At 40.0% G+C, this 19,274-nt stretch overlaps 1 protein-coding gene across 2 annotated transcripts in view; it reads right to left on the reverse strand.

Moving 5' to 3' along the window:
* Positions 1–331: 331 nt before the first annotated feature.
* Positions 332–19,274, reverse strand: part of IFT88 (intraflagellar transport 88) — a 57,279-nt gene continuing 38,336 nt past the window's right edge. The window contains exons 23-26 of one of the 2 annotated variants that reach the window (XM_054164689.1): positions 16,910–17,016; positions 10,126–10,186; positions 1,614–1,709; positions 332–568 (exon numbers count right to left, since the gene is read on the reverse strand). In XM_054164689.1, the coding sequence (XP_054020664.1) occupies positions 447–568; positions 1,614–1,709; positions 10,126–10,186; positions 16,910–17,016 (386 nt within the window). In that variant the 3' untranslated portion in view covers positions 332–446. Of the gene's footprint in view, positions 569–1,613; positions 1,710–10,125; positions 10,187–16,805; positions 17,017–19,274 lie in introns of those variants that run through there. The other variant, XM_054164687.1, reaches the window with a different exon arrangement.

The following is a 19,274-nucleotide window of genomic DNA, read 5'->3' on the forward strand; positions in this document are numbered from 1 at the left end:
TAAGTTCACAGGCCTTAAATCTGCCATTGGATGATGGCTATGGGACTTACAACATTACAAGTTTGTTTTGAGGTATTTTGCATGGAAACGTGAAATTTCAGAGGCTGCTGTGTCTCCTCTCACCATTGGACATATCTACAGAAGAAAAACCTTTATGCATTTGATATATTTTGCTGTAAGTTTGCATTCTCAGGCAATTTTTATGCAGGAGTAAAATAACCTCAGGTTGTGTTGTTTTGGGGTGGGTTTTTTTTTTTGGTGGTTTTGTTGTTGTTGTTTTTGTTTTACATTAATTACAGAAGACACTAACTCGAAATGCATGTTTTTAATGTGAGATACCACATAGCCAAAGTATTTCACAAATATTTTATCAAAATGCACTACAAAATCATCATGGATAAAAGTTCAGCTTCTCAAAAGATAAAACCTTCTGAGTAGATGATATGCTATTCTGGAAGCAAATCCTCTCCTAGTTCTTCATCAGCAAAGTCATCTTCCTCAGGTCTTTTTCTTGCTGCGGTTTTTGGTCTTTCTGCTTGTGGGCCAAGAGGATCTATGTAGGAGGCATCTAGAGTTCAAATAAATGCATTTGAAACAGTTACCCACAAGCAATTTTCCTTTTGTTTCAAACACAGACAGTCAAACTCGAGCGTGGGTTTTATCATTACATATCTGCAAGGTGTTTTTGGAATGCAGAGCAGAGTATATGAACAGCAAAAAAGAACGAGATAGCACATTCAGGAACTAAGACATAGCACAAGAGCAAAACACCTGAGTGCTAGGGAGAGAAGCTTGCTTTCTTTGAAAAACAAATTTCTCTTTATTTTATTACAGTTATTAAGTGAGAAAAAGGCTTTAGAAAAGAGTTAGTTAAAGGATGGGCATTTTAGAAAGCACCACATCCCACATGGATTTGGGTTTTCATACCCCTGTGAGAGTTCAGTCTTAGTCAACTTCAAACTGCAGAACCACAAGAATTGACCAAAGGATGTAGCCCATAGATCTCGAAAGTAATGAATATTTACATGGACCACATTTCTTAATCACAGAATTGTCAGTGTTGGAAGGGACCTCAAGCATCATCTAGTTCCAACCCCGCTGCCATGGGCAGGGACACCCTCCACTAGATCAGGTTGCCCAGAGCCACATCCAGCCCAGCCTTAAAAACCTCCAGGGATGGGGCTTCCACCACCTCCCTGGGCAACCTGCTCCACTCTCTCACCACCCTTATGGTGAAGAACTTTTTCCTGATATCCAATCTAAATCTCCCCTCCTCTAGCTTGGATCCATTTCCCCTAGTCCTATCACTACCCAACACTCTAAAAAGTCCCTCACCAGCTTTCTTGTAGCCCCACTTCAGATACTGGAAGGACACAATAAGGTCTCTTCAGAGCCTTCTCTCCTCCAAACTGAACAATCCCAACTCCCTCAGCCTGTCCTCACAGGAGAGGTGCTTAGAGTGAGCTCTGAACAATGAAGCTGAAGTCATTCTTCACATTTATTTCATAAGGAAAATGTTTTCCCAACTGTCTAATTTTACATGCTCTTACATTAACATCTTTTCCCCATCTACCCTCTCTTTGAGAATAAAAAGGTATAAGATGCCCACTTGCCTATTTCTTTACTGCTGCTACTTTCATAGGGTTCACTTGTTCCAGGGAAAGCTTTTAGTTTGGCACTCAGCCTTTCCCCTTTGGTACCACCACTATCTGGGGGAAAAAGAGAGAGGGGGAAAAACAAAGTTAAAGACAAACAACATGCTGTTATGGTCTGTGTAATCATGACACAAGAAAACATAAATTCAGCTACTTTCTGTCAAACATAAATTCAGCTACTATCTGTCAAATAAGATTTGGATGAAACCATCTTTTCTTGATGGATACAGTAGTCATTTGTAATAGCAGTCATTAAAACACAATGGACACTGTGTCCACACATGTGGTTTGATTTAAAAAAATAAATACATACATATATATATATATCTCCTTATTTACTTTGGAGTAAACACATTAAAACATTTCTTACTTCAAATGCTGACATTTTGGTTGCTTATAAATTACACTCACATTTGGGAGTTAAAATAAGCACAAGTATAAACACTGTCACAATGTATATGGACATTTCATGCATGTCTGTCTGATCCACCTGCTGAATGCTGTCAAGATTAAATACAACACTAACTTCGCTTTTAATTAGAAGAGTGTGGTGAGCATGTGCTGTCTGCATGGCAGGCAGGCACAGTTCATGCACAGAGACCATCCTGGCCCTGCATCTCGCTGTAAACAGTGCTGGCAGCTCAGTTTGCAGTAGGGCCCCATGGAATGTGTCAGCTCTGAGGGCTTCCTCATGCCCAGACAACATCAGATTAACGTTCTCCTGCCACAGCAGTATTCCAGACACTTCAAATATTCTGTTCACCTCTGAATCTCTTTTTCACATTCATGGCAAGCTTTCAAGCTCATCTGCTACAGCCAATTTTTATGTAATTTTAATTTTTTTTCCTCATAGGAGAAAACACTCCCTGTTTGGCTTAGTATGTGTACAAGGCAGGCCATGCCATGCAGCCCAATACAAACATGCTCATTTACAACACAAAACAATGCTGTGATTATAAGTCCTTCATCTGTAAGGAGAAGAAATAGGCTTCATTCAGCAAATATTAATTACAGAATAGAATAGGAATAGAATAGAATAGAATAGAATAGAATAGAATAGAATAGAATAGAATAGAATAGAAATAGGAATAGGAATAGGAATAGGAATAGAATAGAATAGAATAGAATAGAATAGGAATAGGAATAGGAAAGAATAGAATAGAATAGAATAGAATAGACCAAACCAGGTTGGAAGAGACCTTCAAGATCGCCTCCAACCTATCATCCAACACCACCTAATCAACTAACCCACGGCACCAAGCACCCCATCAAGTCTCCTCCTAAACACCTCCAATGATGGTGACTCCACCACCTCCCCAGGCAGCCCATTCCAATGGCCAATCATTCTCTCTATGAAGAATTTCTTCCTAGCATCCAGCCTAAACCTCCCCTGGCGCAGCTTGAGACTGTGTTGGTGACACATCTCCATTGTCTTCTTTATTCTAAATATTATTTTTATATAAAGATTGTTAAATAAATCAAAAACTTCCACAAAGATGACAAACCTTTATTTCCTTGCAAACACCACTGCATACTTCAGTTTACTCAGCTCTGAACTGGAAGACAATGCCTCTGCTCCAAGAAATATCTAATACATACAGCCACATGTCAAACAGTTAATACTCTTACAAGACACAGATTACAGTTGAAACTTCAAAGCAAGGAAAATCTCTTTTAATGTACATCGACCTCCCTTGGATCAACTCTCACAGATTTCATTGGAAGAAGTGAATGCCTAATGAAGAATTTGAAGAAACTGAAATAAATCGATGGGTTTCTTTGGACAGGCCGGCAATACAAGAAGGTGAGTGCTGAGCTTCACAGATGATGTGGATGAAAACATTTTGAGGACAGTTTACAGGAGAATATAAAATGTTAAACAGGGAGAGAAGAAGGATCAGGCACAAGGTCTCGTGCAAGGGAAAACAATATAATTTAGAAAATAGCTACTAAAGTTGGGAGAAGCAGTAAGGAGGCTCAAAGACAGGAACAAGAGCAGAAACTACACTACAGGAAGAGTACATCAGTTGAAGAAACTCCTCAGGTTTAAGTGGTTGGTTCCAAAGAGGAAGATTTGGGTATAATGAAGAGGAAAATGAGAGCATATCAAAGGTTATCAACAGTGAAGGAACAAAAAAACATGTACCAAAGAAAAATGAAAGCTTTTATATTAACTAAAAGAAGAAAAAAAGCAAGGCAAACCCCCCCAAAATAGCTGTGATAAACAAAATAACCACAAGTCACCTGTAGATCCTACTGTCCTAAACCAAACAACTGAAAACAGAAGCTTTCCTGGGTGTCTTAGGACATAAAGTTTTTTTAGGGCTACATCCAATTTAAAGCCCAAAATTTCCTCCCTTTTCTGTCCCCATCTAGTGGATGTCCAGCCCTTGAAGATCTAAACCTCACCAACTGCTCCTGCTGCATAGCTCTGAAGTTCCTTACGCACTTACTGCTATGACTGAGTAGCCCAAAATGACCATCCTGAGCGGCAAGATGCCTGCAGGACCTTGGTGCTTAAGCTCCCCTCCTTTCCACTTTATAAGACAACATATTGAATAGAATTGAGTGCTGTTACAGGGGGCAAATGTAGCTGTCCCCATAAACGTAGCTTTTTTAGGCTTTACACTGCATTCAGCTGCCCAAACACTTTATTTACTGCATTTAATGAACTGAACTAGCTCACCCAAGGGATAGATTAATACCTGAAGTAATGCAGGAGAAGCAACAAGAACACATGGCCAGGACTAGGGGGGTGGAAAGAAGTGCTGAGAAGGGCTGGATTGCTCTTTCCAGAAGATGCAAGTTATTTGATTAGTATGTATGACTAACTGCACCATGGAAAAAACTATGAGGAGCCTGTGGGTGCAGTGTCCTCTTAAGAATTAAGGCAGTAAGAAGACATGGAAGACATGGATGCCTTTATAAATTAAAGATCTAACTCATTTATTGTCCATATGGAAGAACAAGATGTTTAGGGAAGAGCATCATAAGCAGGGCAAGCATATACAATAGCTCCCCTTCAGGATGATATCCTAGCCTCCAATTTGTAAATCAAACATGCATTTAGAGGAAGGGGGCAGCTCTTCATAGTTGATAATGGATTGATTAGTCCATTCTCCAAGAGGTTCTTCAATCTTCCCTTGAGCCCCTCTGAAATTTCTGCACCTGTAACAACCTGAAGTAAGGAGTCCCACTTTCCATGTACTCTGAACCTAACCAATCTATCCCCATCTCACCACAAAAAGAAGCACCTTGCTCTCTCTGCCTTGCATCACATCCCCCTCCACATGCAGCCAAGTGGTAGCAGGCCGTGCTGGGGCAGCTTAGTGATACATTTAAAACCAATCTAAGGAAAATTTTCTCAAGTGGATCAGCAAAGTAATGCAGCTCACCTTATCTCCATATGCATACAAAGAAATAAATAACATACTGTGCAGGTTGGTATCTTTTTCAGTGCATTCTTTCATCTGTTTAGAGGTCATGCTCATAATGCTACATTTAGGATATGTAAATTACTGTAAGTCTAACATGCTCATTTTGTTCATCTTCCTACAACACCTCATCTGTACTAATTCCTCCATGCAAAATTTGGAGGGAGAAAAAAAAAATGTAAAACCTCACCTTTTTTTTTGTTTCTTTTCAACTAATTTTATGTTGCAGAATAATGCATAAAACATTAGACTGCAAAAGCAATCATAGTTTGGAAAAATCCTATTTTAAGTAGTGATATCTAGCAAAAAAAAATCTGTATCTTTTAAAGTGCTTCTGTACTTCCTATTTAGCAAGATACCTGTGTCTGTATTGCTTCAGCCCATAAAATCCATGACATTTATGTTTCTTTTTTAAAGGAATCTCACTAGTTGCTATTACAGTGATGAGGCTACTGTACTCGAAATTCATCCAGCATCACAAAACCCCACAGATCAGAATCTTTAGTACAATTTTATTCATCAGGAAGAGATATCAAAAGGTAAAGTTATTAGATAATTACACAGCAAATGAAACCATCCCACAATGATTTGTAATTAATGAGGCATCCACAGGCACACAAAGGCTAGAAAATGTAAGGGATTGTGAAGTCCTGGCTGCAGAGCAAAAAGAGAATCTCTTGCCTTTGTCATGGTTAAGATTATTTGCTTATAGCCCTAACAACTATAATATGCTTCCATATGGGATAGTTAAGGGTGTTTGAATATGGGATGTTTGTTTGGGGTGGACAAACCCATTTCTCTGCTGACACTGTCACAGGTGAAATAAAAAGAGGAAAAGATGCCTGAGCTCTTCTTGCATGGTTTCCTTTCCAAAATATCTGGACAGGCTTAGGTAACAAGGAGAATGCAAAGTACTCAGCCTCTCATCTTCTGAATTCAACACTGCTTCTTTGGGCACCTGTCCAAGACTGCATGGCTCCTCTTATCCAGCACAACTCCCCTCTCACTCCAGTACAAAACTCCTCATTCAGAGAGCAGGGCAAGCAGAGACCAAGTAAACACTGCTATGGTAATGCATTTCTTAAAGTCATACTTTCCCGTATCTGTAAAAGGTGTTATGCTATTGAACAGCAAAAAATCAACTTAGGGCAGTAAAAACCAGTGTCCTAACTTCCAAATTTTGGATGTCACTACCACAGCTCTGCAAAACACCAAAAAAAGAGAGCAAATATGAAGACAAGAAAGTCTTATTGGAAAGGAAATCTTTGAGAACTACCTAAACTCAGACGCACAGTTAGCTCCCTCCTTTTTTAAACGAAGAAAGAGAGTAATTTTAAGGGAGTGTACCAATGTCATCTGCTTTCAACATGGATCCAAAAGATTTGGAATCATAAATCTAATCATTGTGGGGAGAAGAACACTTAATTTTTTTATGATATGAGTGAACAAATGTGTTCAGTTTTGGGCAGGCATTTCAGATTTAACACTTATGCTTCTCACAAGATATGAGACAACGGGTATAAATGTCAGGTTTTTTGGTCTCCCTTTTCCCACTCTGCCTGCCATCCCTGCATATACTCATCATATTCTTCAAAATATGCTTTGGTGCATCATCTTCTAATTTAGATTGTATATCAATATTTGTATTTAATATATATATGATATATAATATATGTTTACTATATGTATTATATATATTATATTTAATATTTTTATTTACAGGTGTCCTGTGTAGTACAAACTCTGTTGATTTAGTCCTCTTTCCTCTTAGCTTCCTCTCTAAAAGCAGTTTGAGATATATTTCCTAAAATAAGGAACCATGAATTAATAATAGTGCTAATGTGGACATGCTGGAACGTGTCCAGAGCAGGGCCACGAGGATGATCAGAGGGCTGGAGCGCCTCTCCTATGAGGACAGACTGAAGGAGTTGGGACTGTTCAGTCTGGAGAAGAGAAGGCTCCAAGGTGACCTAATTGTGGCCTTCCAGTATCTGAAGGGGGCCTGCAAGAAGGCTGGGGAGGGACTTCTCAGGATCTCAGGTAGTGATAGGACTAGGGGGAATGGAATGAAGCTGGAGGTGGGGAGATTCAGGCTGGAGGTGAGGAGGAAGTTCTTCACCATGAGAGTGGTGAAGCCCTGGAATGGGTTGTCCAGGGAGGTGGTTGGGGCCCCGTCCCTGGAGGTGTTTAAGAGCAGGCTGGATGAGGCTCTGGCCAGCCTGATTTAGTGTGAGGTGTCCCTGCCCATGGCAGGGGGGTTGGAACTAGATGATCCTTGTGGTCCCTTCCAACCCTGACTGATACTATGATACTATGATATAAATAACCATGTAGGAACAAAACACTTGGGGAAAAAAACAGTCTGCTTAGAAAAATCAGCAAGTATGGGAACAGTGAGCTGGTAAGAGCAAAGAAAGAAAATATGCATCCCCCCCCCTAAAATAGTTGGAATACATACTTCATTTAGCTAGTAAGTACTAAATTAAGGAGGATTCCATGCTTCACTGGGTTCAATAATGGTGGCAAATCTCTCATCACAATGTAGGAAAACAATTCCTTTTGATCTTGGCAACATTACTGAAGAAGACAGATCTTTAATTTTTAATTTATTTATTATTTTTAATTTGCAGCTATTAACATATCAGAAGTGTATCAACATCCTGTGAATAATGCCAAACACTGGACAAAATTGGTATTCAGGTTTCTTTGAGTCACCCTCAGCAAATGGCAGATAAACTACAACATGGCCCTTAACATCAGTTGCTTTAAGTGTGCCCTTTCTGCACTGATAAGGTTCCCCAGAGTCAACACTATTAGCTGAAAAATGTGTAATGTGTTTGACTCCTAGAAATACATATAAGTAGTACATCTCACCACAACTTTTAATCAGGAATCCCAGCAGAAAATTAACTCCAGGCTCAACACAGGACCTTCTTTGTACCTACACTTGGTTTGCTGAATTATTTCCAAAAAGGGTGGATCTTTGGCACTGAATGTGTAGGAGACTTCTCAAACATGCTTTTATACAGACTTGTGCCCAAGCCCTGTTTTTCTTCTGTTCTTTCATGAATTTGACATCGTATCTGGAGCAACAAACTAAAAAGTATTGATAGGGCAAATTCAAGGTCCTTATGCTTACCTTCTGATCCTCTTTATGTTAGCCTCCTAAACATCTGCATTTGCTCTTTGCCCATTATTCAAGTGATTCCTCGGAATTACTGGAGTTTGCAATCAAAGCTCCTCATTTGTCCACCTCTGGTGGGGAGGGGAAGTCTCCTTCTTCTTTTATTATAATAATAATTCTTAAAAGAGTCAACTTTACATAGATACTTCTGTCTTTAAAAGAAGTACTGACAAACTGGTAGTTTGGCTGATTAACATTGCCTTAAGCATTTTTCCATCTCCATTGTTATTTTTATACTCTTTTACTAAATTACTGATTCACTCTCTCCTGATAACATAACCCCTTTTTCACTAATGAGGTTAGGGGATAATTACAATACTCAGCTGTAAGAAAAGAGACCCTTTGTGCCATTTGCCTGTATGCCTAATGTAATGTTCTGCACAACTCTCAATACGCTTGCCTGCTACCAGCATTGCTCTTCATTTCTATTTACTACAAGCCACTCTGTGACAGAAAACAGAGATCAATGCTGTCTCACAGTCTGTTCTGCTGGCACCTCTAGCTGGCTGCATGATCACAGGGTTTATGTAACAATGGAGAGTCCAGAAATGTTTCCATGCCTCTCTGTTACCAAAATAAGGAATTTCACCCCAAGAATTCCTTTGGCTTGAGGCCCAGAACAGGTAAAATTCAATCCTAGGTGAATGGTGCTTTTTCTACATAGAAAGAAGTGATTTAAAAGCTTCCCTAGTGAAACAACTGTGCTGAAAAAGGTTTGAGGTCTCTCTTATGCATCCAACATTCATTCTTAACCCTTAGAGAACACAGGAAACCAGCTGCAGCATTCTAAGGTCATCTGAAGATTACATTAGTGACTTCCAGGACTTTTCATGACACTATAGAATTGGATAAATGCAGTAAAGAATCTGCTGTATAGGTGGAGCAGCAAAATTATCAAGTAAGATTAAAAGTTACAGAGAAATAATTTATGGAAAAGGAAGGGGACAGAGGCAAGAATTTATAGGCAATTTTTTAAAGGAGATCAGCTGATACTAGGAGTCTAGAATAGGGGTGTTTGTTTTTTGCCCAGATAGCTGAAGTAGCCTGAAGTCTGCTAATTTACTTAAGAGCAGCAGCATGGAACAGACAGGTTTAACATCAGTAACATTTCATGGATTCAATAACAGGAGGGAAAAATCATTAGTCTGCATGCTGCAGAACTATCTAGCGCAGAAAAGACATAGCAGGCCAGTTTCCAGCCTTACATTGCTGGAGTTTAACACTGATGAAGTCAGCATTGTAAATCTGTGGCTGCAGGGAGACTTATTAGTTGGAGAGCAAGCTTTCTGCTGAGAAAGACTCTAGTACTTCAACTCTGTTATAATGGGAAGTGGGGAAGGAGCTCAAAGATGGTATGGGTGTTTTCTCCTTGTCAAAGAGCTTATTGCATGCAATAGCCTCTTGAAACTAGTAACAAACATCTAATGCAATTGACTGGATGGTGGGCACAAAAATTCCCTTTCCTCCATAATGAAGACACAATTAATTCCTGTTCATTGTGACTGGCATGTTCTGTTTTGTTATAATAAATTATTTCTTACAGCAAATATTACAAAGTTAACGGGATAAAAATGTTCAAGTCCACACTATTGAAAACAAGAAAACAAATTAGCTCTAGGGATACAGTGCATATAAAGCATGAATCTTAGACCAACCACACCAGTTGAGGTTTCACACAGCAATGAGATAATCAAGAAGTATGAACCGAAATTCATTAGGTACTTGCATATTACTCAGTGCATATTTGTTTGCACCTGAAAATGTAAGGAAGTTTCATAAACACTTTAAGAATAACTCTTTTCTTCAGGATCCTGACAAATCTGGTATTTAAGCAGAGGTGTTAAGTACTTACCACCACCAGCACTTCCTTCTCTGCGGCTACGTCCACTGCCATCTCTGCCAGATTTAATGCGCTGGAGAACAATGAAAAAGGATTGAAAAGAACAGGAAAAGAACCCTCATTTAGCAACATACTTTAGAGATCATTACTGAAAAGTCAGCTTAGCAGTCGAAGAACATTATAGGCTTACTATACTGTAACTAATAAACCTTGTGTCCTGGGTTAACACAGCTTGCTCTTGCCAAACCCCACACAGAGGGAAGACAAAGTAATAAAATAACTCTGGGTTGAGATGAGTTTTAATGAGATCACACACTACATCATTACCTTAGCAAAAGCAGCAGCAGAAGCCAGACATAAGATGGTTCTTCCCCGCCCGACCACACTGCAGCCCCCAAACAAGCAGCAGCAGCCAGCTCTGCAGGAAAGACCAACACCCCAAACCCAAAAACCAGAAGCAGCAACTGGAACAGGAAGCCTCTCATGTTACAGCCTGAACTTCAAGCCCCATGATAGCTTGCTCCAGCCATCACTTTTATTTTTAAGCTGGCATGATGGCAGTGTTGTATTGAGTATCAGCAGCTGATTCAACTCAACCCACGACATCTTGTTTTTTCAGTGCACAAAATTGTCCTTGAAATCAGTGTTACATCCCATGTGTAAGTAAATAAATGAGTTCTGTGAAAACAATACCTCAATACATTGTTTTTCTTCAGATAAAATTTATTCTAGGAATGCACATAAAAATAGTTCACATGTGCTTTGTAAAGTACAGCTGAAAAAACAGGCAACACAGCCCTCCTTCCCTGAGTTCAAAGTAGCCTCTGCCTATTAACCTCTTGTAAATCCCACAAGCTTTTTATTATGTAAAGGTTCAAGGTGAGGGAAGTATGGAAATCTATAAAAAGAACTATTCACCCCATAGACCTTACATTTTGAATAGCTGGCACAGCACTGTACTTCACAGCAAAATTTAATTTGCTGTTGAGTGTGAAATGCAAGATAAAGGTGAAGGTAAATACTTTAAAAGCTGGTTTAGAAAGCCAGCTGTCATGCACGGAGGAAAAGTACCATAAACATCTTCCAGCTGTGGTGTTGTTGGGGTTTTTTTCAGTGTTATTGGAAAACTTCAACAGTTTATGGAAGTAATACCTCTAGATCACATGGCAGACTTGCCTTCTCCTGGCAATAAAACTCAATTTCTCATACACATGTCTTGTCAAGTACAAGAAAGTAAATCTCAGTGAAAGACTTTTTGATCATAGAATCATTAAGGTTGGAAGAGACCTTTAAGATCATCAAGTCATAACCCAACTATCGTGACTGTATTCTGAAGCACCACATCTACATGCTTCTTGAACACCTCCAGGGATGGCAACTCCACCACCTCCCTGGGTAGCCTGTTCTAATGCCTCACCACTCTTTCAGTAAAGAATCCAATCCAAACTTCCCCTGGCACAACTCAAGCCCACTCATCCTATCATTAATCATTTGTGAGAAGATGATGTGCAGGTACAAAAACTTGATATTTAAAGCACTGAACTGTTAATAATCTCTGCATCATATTTCAAAATAAGAACTCAAGATCTGATTAAAACACATGTGCACAGTACTCAACCATGGATTTTGGTCAATTACTGTAGCTTCCTCACTCATTTTTCACCAGAAAAATATCATGGAGTCTGGCAAGGTTGTAATCACAGAATCACCCAGGTTGGAAGAGACCTCAAAGACCATCAAGTCCAACCTGTCACCACAGACCTCATGACTAAATCATGGCACCAAGTGCCACATCCAATCCCCTCTTGAACACCTCCAGGGATGGTGACTCCACCACCTCCCTGGGCAGCACATTCCAATGGCTAACAATTCTCTCAGTGAAGAACTTTCTCCTCACCTTGAGCCTACAAGAAGTGAAAGGAAGAACCCTTCAATCAAAACTCACAGGATTCAGACAGGAAAGCAGTGAGCCTAGTATGAAGCCAGGACTAGTCTTGGAGAAATTCAGTCTAGGAGCAGAATTTTTCATACTTTATTTATTTTGGGAAATCCTCAAGTGTAAAATACGTTCTCTGAATTTTGGATTAAATATCCTATTCACAGTCCAGTGAAGCACCATCTATCAGACCTTCAGCAAGCATGTTCAGTCCCTCCAAATGCTGAGTTACTGACATGTCTGCCAGTGAAAGCTGTTTCTGTCTGACAGAGGGAAGAGGTTCCTATATGACATTGCCTTCATGGCATTTACATCCTAGGACTCTACTCCCAAAATACTATAGAAGTATTACAGCTCAAGCATATGACTAATTCCTGTCACGTTCCAAGTGAGTAATTTATAAGTCATCCCATACCAAAAGCAGACATTTAAAATAGGTCCAGTGATTTCCACCCTAAAAATGCCTATTTCTCTCCCATGACTGCAAAAGACATTTAGGATGATTAGTCCAGATGTAGATGCCTGAAGGTAAAGGCAGTAAAGTCCCCTCCAATGTTTGCACCTATCATCACAGCTTCACACCACACCCAATCAGTCCCTCATTTTCAGCCATTAAGCTCACTTTAGGGAAATAAATAGTAATGTGTGTATACACCAGTTCCAAGGTCGTGTGAACCTTCACACTATTATTTGTCTTTCTTAACCTGGAACATGAAAAAAGAAGATTAATGCAGAAAAACAAAACCAACAAAAACATGTGAAGGCTACAGTAAAAATCCAATGCTGTGAGAGGCAGGGAGAAAAAAAACTCTACAAGGAATGAACCCCACAGATGTTCCCAGATTCTTGGCTGGAAGTATTTAACAACTTGTCCATATTTGAAAACCAAGTGAAAGAAGTACTCCAGAGTATTTATTTTGGTATAAACTCCACATGTATATACTTACTCCACAAAAACAATGCCAGAAGAGCAAATTTTGATACACTTCTACAGGAAGACAAAGTCTGCAGGTAGACTTTGAAACACATGCATATTACACAAGCATTTATCTGACTTCTCTTTACTAGGTGCAATGGAGAAACCACGGGTTAGTCTGAAATTGGGAGCAGGAATTGAACTATATCTGGTAGTGCTAACTGAAACCAGTGGTCCTATTGAAAACTTAGGTGGTGAAATATTAAAATTTGGTAATTTTAGAACTTGAAAGTATAGTTTATGACTATATGTTCATGGATGACAGAAGGTATTTATTAGGATAAAAATACCTAGTAATTTCCAAAGCCAGATGGTAGACATAAGACTTAAACCCCCCACACAGAGAAACCAACCAAGCCAACAGAGAAGAAGTTTTATAAAGCCCCAAACACAAAGCTAAGTGCTGAGAACCCAGATGTAATACCAATAGCAAAAAAAAGAGAAATGCAGTGTTGTTGTTTGCAAGAGAGCACTGATGTTCAGATTCTGTCACAGGGAGACACTCAACTGCTAATTCAGGAGAGCAGCACACTAAACTAATGTGTTCTATAACAGACAAATAAAGAAGTTTCTATAAATACACCAGCAACACAAACAGAGCTAAGGATGAGGCAGAAACATAGTGACCAAGCATGATGAAAAGGCTGAGGCAATTCATGCCTTCTTTGCTTCAGTCTTTAGTAGTAAGATCAGTTGTGCTCTGTGTATCCAGCCCCCTGAGCTGGAGGATAGGTACTGGGAGCAGAATGAAGCCCCCATAATCCAATGTTAAATGGTAGCAAACTGCTGCACCACTCAGACACACACAAGTCTATGGGGCCAGAAGTGATCCACTCAGGGCTATGGAGGTGTGGCACTTGGGCAGGAGTGCTCAACAGGCAGCTTTCAATCATTTTTGCACAAGAAGGAGCAGAAACTAAACCATCTGGCTTCAAATGTTCTAAAAACAAAAGCACTAGGAACTGCAGGAGCAGAATTTTGCTGCCAAACTCAGGCATACCTGCAGGGATGGGGTTGACAGAGCTGTTGTTGTAGTGGTTTTGGGGGGGGATGGTTTTGTTAAACCTAGTGCATTTCACTTTTCTCTGTTTAAAAGAAAATTACTTTACTTCAAGTTACAATAGGCTTAGGCTTACTTGAATTTGAAAATCAGTCTACTTTTCCGGGCAACGCTATAGGAAGTATTTGGAACAGCCTGTGGATACCCCATCACCGGATGCATTCGATGTCAAAACTCATCTAGTGAAAGATATCCATGCCTACAGCAGAGACATGAAGTAGATGATCTTTAAAGGCTGCTTCCAACCCAAACCATTCTATGATTCTCCTTTGCAAGGTTGATTTTGTGACAGCGTAAGATCACTAGACAATTTTTGAAGAGAAATACTGCAATGTAACACACAGAATGAGCTTCACATGTCATGGCTGAATTATGCTCACTATTAAAGTCTGAACAGTCTAAGACAACTATGCAATAACTTGTGCTACCATGCACCTGTACCTGTATCTGGGTTCCACTGACATCTCTGTCATTCAGGTACTACTCAATTAAGACCCTTAACAATTTAGTCAAAATGAAAAAAACTTCACCATTTCATAGAATCAGAGAATTGTTAGGGTTGGAAGGCACCTCAAGGATCATCTAGTTCCAACCCCCCTGCCACGGGCAGGGACACCTCACACTAGATCAGGTTGCTCAGAGCCATATCCACCCTGGCCTTAAAAACCTCCAGGGATGAGGCTTCCAACCTCCCTGGGCAACCTGTTCCAGTGTCTCACCACTCTTATGGTGAGGAACTTCTTCCTAACATCCAATCTTAGTCTACCTATTTCTAGTTTTGCTCCATTCCCCTAGGCCTATCACTAGTTGACATCCTAGAAAGTTCCTCACCAGCATTTCTGTAGGCCCCCTTGAGATAATGCAAGGGCACAATAAGGCCTCCTCACAGAGCCTTCTCCTCTCTAGACTTAATAGCCTCAGCTCTCTTAGATTGCAAAGGAGACACAATTTCTGTGTTACTTCTTATTATTACTTACTACTGTGTTACATCTTAAAGAAATTAGATTATTTAATCTTTCAAAAATACTTTACTGTAGCTTTTTTCCCCACTGTAGAGAAGTATGTTCAGGAAAGATCCTGTTTCCAACATGAAATGAACAGGAAAAAGAGATGCAACAATCTTTTATTTTCCCCCCTCTCCCTCCACAACTCTCCCCAGCTATAAACAATGCAGTTTCCACAGAACCATAGAATGTCCTGGGTTCAGAGGGACTTCTAGAGGTCATCTAGTCCAACTCCCCTGCAGTAAGCAGGGACACCCCTAACTAGATCAGCCTGCTCAGAGCACCATCAAGACCCTGAATGTCCCCAGGGATGGGGTGTCCACCACCTCCCTGGGAAGCCTGTTTCAGTGTTCCACCATCCTCATAGTAAAAGAGCTTCTTCCTAATGTCCAATCTAAATCTCCCCTTCTCTAGTTTAAAACCACTGCCCCTTGTCCTAGTGCTACCTACCTTTGTAAAGAGTCCCTCCCCATCTTTCTTGTAGGCACCCTTCAGGTACTGGAAGACTGCTTATAAGGTCTCCTTAGAGCCTTCCCTCCTTCCTTTTAATTGGTTCACCCCCTGAGCTCTCCTGAATAAAGCACTGAGGTTCTGGGAAGTTACTGCAAAGAACTATGTATATCACTGACATTGAACTGGTATTCCCTAGAAACCAAGCACAGCCTATCTAAGACACTGTGGAGATATCTCTCAGTTATCAGTATTGAAGAATATTGTATCTGGTTACCGCTATTGCTTACTGATTCCATTATGGGGAGACATGGAGGAATATCAGAATCACTACACTTGTGGACTGCTTTCTTTTGTCCATTTTTCCAAGTGTTTTGAAGTTTACATTTACTGAAAATCCAAACAAATCTATTTCAACTAGCCCCTTAGAGCAAAGTCACAGCATAAATTTAGAATCCTTTGATCAGTGTTTTCCTTTGTGAGTTTCATTTCTAAATTATCCTACTGTACATGTGCATACTCTGACTCTCTGAAGCACAAGTGAACTAAGGACACACACACACATTATTTGACATCAAAAGGGAGCCAGTTAAGTGTTACTAGGATCAGAGTAAATGAGGTAACATTTAACATGTCCTAATGTGGCTATGTAGCTTTGAGGCAATTCGGTGGATAGGAAGACCCAAGTTTGAACCCTGCTGCTCAACATCATGCTTTTCAGACAAGAAGCTGATTTTAATTTGAAAACCTTACTTTATCACAGGAACAGCAAGAAAATGATGCCTGTGTGCACACTCACATACTTACACACACTCACTCCCCTGAACAGAAGACAAGTTATGATCTCACACCTTTCACAGACTGTAGCTTTGCCATGGAGATTTATTTTTTTTCAGTTTACAAATTGGCACCAACAAGATTAATTTTACTTCTGCCTGTGCCATCTGTCAGTGTTGCAGCTTTGTAAATAGCAAAAGAGTTGTACTACATGCACAAATTCTTGGTCTCCCCTTCTCTCCCTATAGTTGCATTATTACTTGGCTCATAGATACATTTTATACAATCTGGCAAGTAAGTAGGAAAGACAACATTCCAAGACATTGAATTATGTGGGTGGTTCCAGCATTCCCATCACATCCCCATAACTCATCTTTCACCAGTATTGAAAATCACAGAAAGCCCAGTACTCAGAAACCAATCAGACATATATAAGGCTGACTGGTAATTGAAAACTAAATTTAAAGCACCCAAACCCACAAAACACAAGCTTCTCCAAACCTGGCAGTTAATATACACTTTATCTTCAAGTATCACAAACACTATTTCAGCTTTGTCTATGTTTGTGTAATCACAGAAAGAAGCAAGCTTACCTGCTCCCTTATTTCTTTTAATTTTTCCACTTTCTTGAGCTTTGTCATATATTCCTGGACTTCTTTCAGCCCCATATCTGTGCAGAGACGAACTAAAAATCGGAGGCCTAATTGAAAGGCAAAACATCATTAGAAATGGTTTACAAGCAGTGGAGAAACAGAATGGAAACAACTGTGCAGTGTGCAGTATCCAGTCCAGTGACTCCAGCCCAGTATCACTATGCAAGTTGTGCTGTTTTGCAAACATCTCAATGTTTTCTGTAAAGCAGTGTCAACAACGGGTGGACTGAGCAAATACCATCTACATGTGTGGAAGGCACAAGGCACACTATCTCATCTGGCACAGAACTCTTGACATTTGCAAAATATTTTGGGAACTGGGAAGCATAATAATGATAATGCATTATTACTGAGGAGCCACTATCAATAGGATTTTGTTGAAAGCAATTTTACAAATGCCAAGTGAATTAGAATGGTTTGTTTTATCTGGAGCTGTGGGGTGGGGTTTTTTAATGGGTTAGTATTTACAGAGTTAAAAAAGACCAAACCAGACACAAAGATCAACTATAACTGTATGATAGAACAAAAAGAAGCCCTGAAAACTGTCCCCTGCGACACTACACCAAACCTTGAAAACATTGTTACTATTCCTATGTCTTTGTCAACATCTGAAGCAGAAACAAACGCAACATGATCCTTTATTCTCCTGACTGCTTTCAAAAATTAGTGGCTTACTTTTCCTGCTGAGTGAGTTAGTTTTCTGCTGGCTTAAGGAACTAAACACGCTCACTGAGGGATCTGATAAACATCAGAATGAGCTAAGGAAGATGGCTGGAAGCACATGGCCAAGGAAGGAAGAGTGAAGAACCACTGTTTCAGTAGCAGAGAACTTTTAAATCAGTTAAATTGCCTTGTCTAACTCCTGCCTCCATTTTGTAATTTGTAGAAACTACATTCAGAAAAACATAAGCATTCTAAAAGGTTTATTAAGCACTCTCCCCCTCTCAAATGTGCATGACCAATAGGAACATGACATTTTGCTTCTAACTTTGAGGGGTCATAGCATTGAATTTCTCTTGCACAACACAGCTGTGTAATTCCTCTTCAAAAATCAGTATCTTTCTTAAAGCAGAACAATACAATTTAATGTTTAAGGACAGTGAATGTTCTTCCCACACAGCATTTAACAGTGTGGGCTTGTTGGTGACAACCTTGTGCTTTGGAATTTGTGAGCCCCAGTGTGGGATGTAAGAGGATGTTTTCACAATCAGTGGCAACCCTTATTTTCTATAAGGCTTTTTAATTTAGAGCACAGGTGTGACTGATTCTGCAAAATGTCTTCTTTTTAAAAGTTATGTTTCCTCTAGTTTGGTTTGAAATCCTTTACAGTTTTTCCACAGACTGGTTGACCAACTGTTGCGGGGTGCTCCAAACTCCCCTTTCCCCACCTCCATCAACTGAGGTTTGAATGGGGGAAGACAAAGGCATGAAACTGCCTTCCCCTCCCCGCTGGGGTCTTGGGGGGAAAGGTAAAAGGCTGCCCATTCTTCTTGCTGGGAGATGAAGTCCCTCATGTGTATTCACCCGTGGGGGAAGCCTGTGCTGGGATTTGGAACTGTGATTGGCCAGGTTCATTGCACCCAGTATGTATTGGCACTGGACACATTGCCTAGGAAAATCTTAAACAGAGTGACCAGAAAGCAAGTCTGGACTAATTTTTGGAGGATCATTTTTGGCACTCATTTTGGACTTGTTCTGCTCTCGCTCTGGATTCACAGTGAAACTGGAGAGATCAGCACTTGGACCTGGCTTCTCCCTGGACCTGCCTACCCTGGGGTCCCACTCCCTGCCTCATGCTGGAGCGACCCTGCCTGCTGTAAAAACTGCAGCTGTTGGCTGGCACAGGCTGGCAGTGTGGCTTTCCCTTGCACTGCTCAGACAGTGCTGCTCCACGAGCACTAAACAGTACTAAAGTTGCCTATGAGCACCCTTGTAGAATTCATGACTGAATAGAACCTGTAAATAAGATTTAATCAGTTTTGTACACAGTTTTGGGGTGGGCTTTTTAAGAAAACAAAGGTAACTGTATTTTTTCTAATTCCCAACTCATTAATTTAATCCCAATCAAAACAGCAACTACACTTAAAAACCCAACAACAAAAATCTCATGTCTACGTTCTTTTGGAAAGGTTGGCTTTGATAAAACTTAGCAGCAAGATTTTCTCATATCTAGAAACCTACAGCAGGGCTTTCAACTAGCAGGGACTAAGAGTTAAACATCATATATCTTATCATAAGAAAGATTAAATAAAACAGTTATAAGCTCTAGGAAGTATGGATGGGGGGGGTAAGAAATTAAGCAAAA

This window comes from Dryobates pubescens, chromosome 10, assembly GCF_014839835.1.
Source record: "Dryobates pubescens isolate bDryPub1 chromosome 10, bDryPub1.pri, whole genome shotgun sequence".
NCBI lineage: Eukaryota > Metazoa > Chordata > Aves > Piciformes > Picidae > Dryobates > Dryobates pubescens.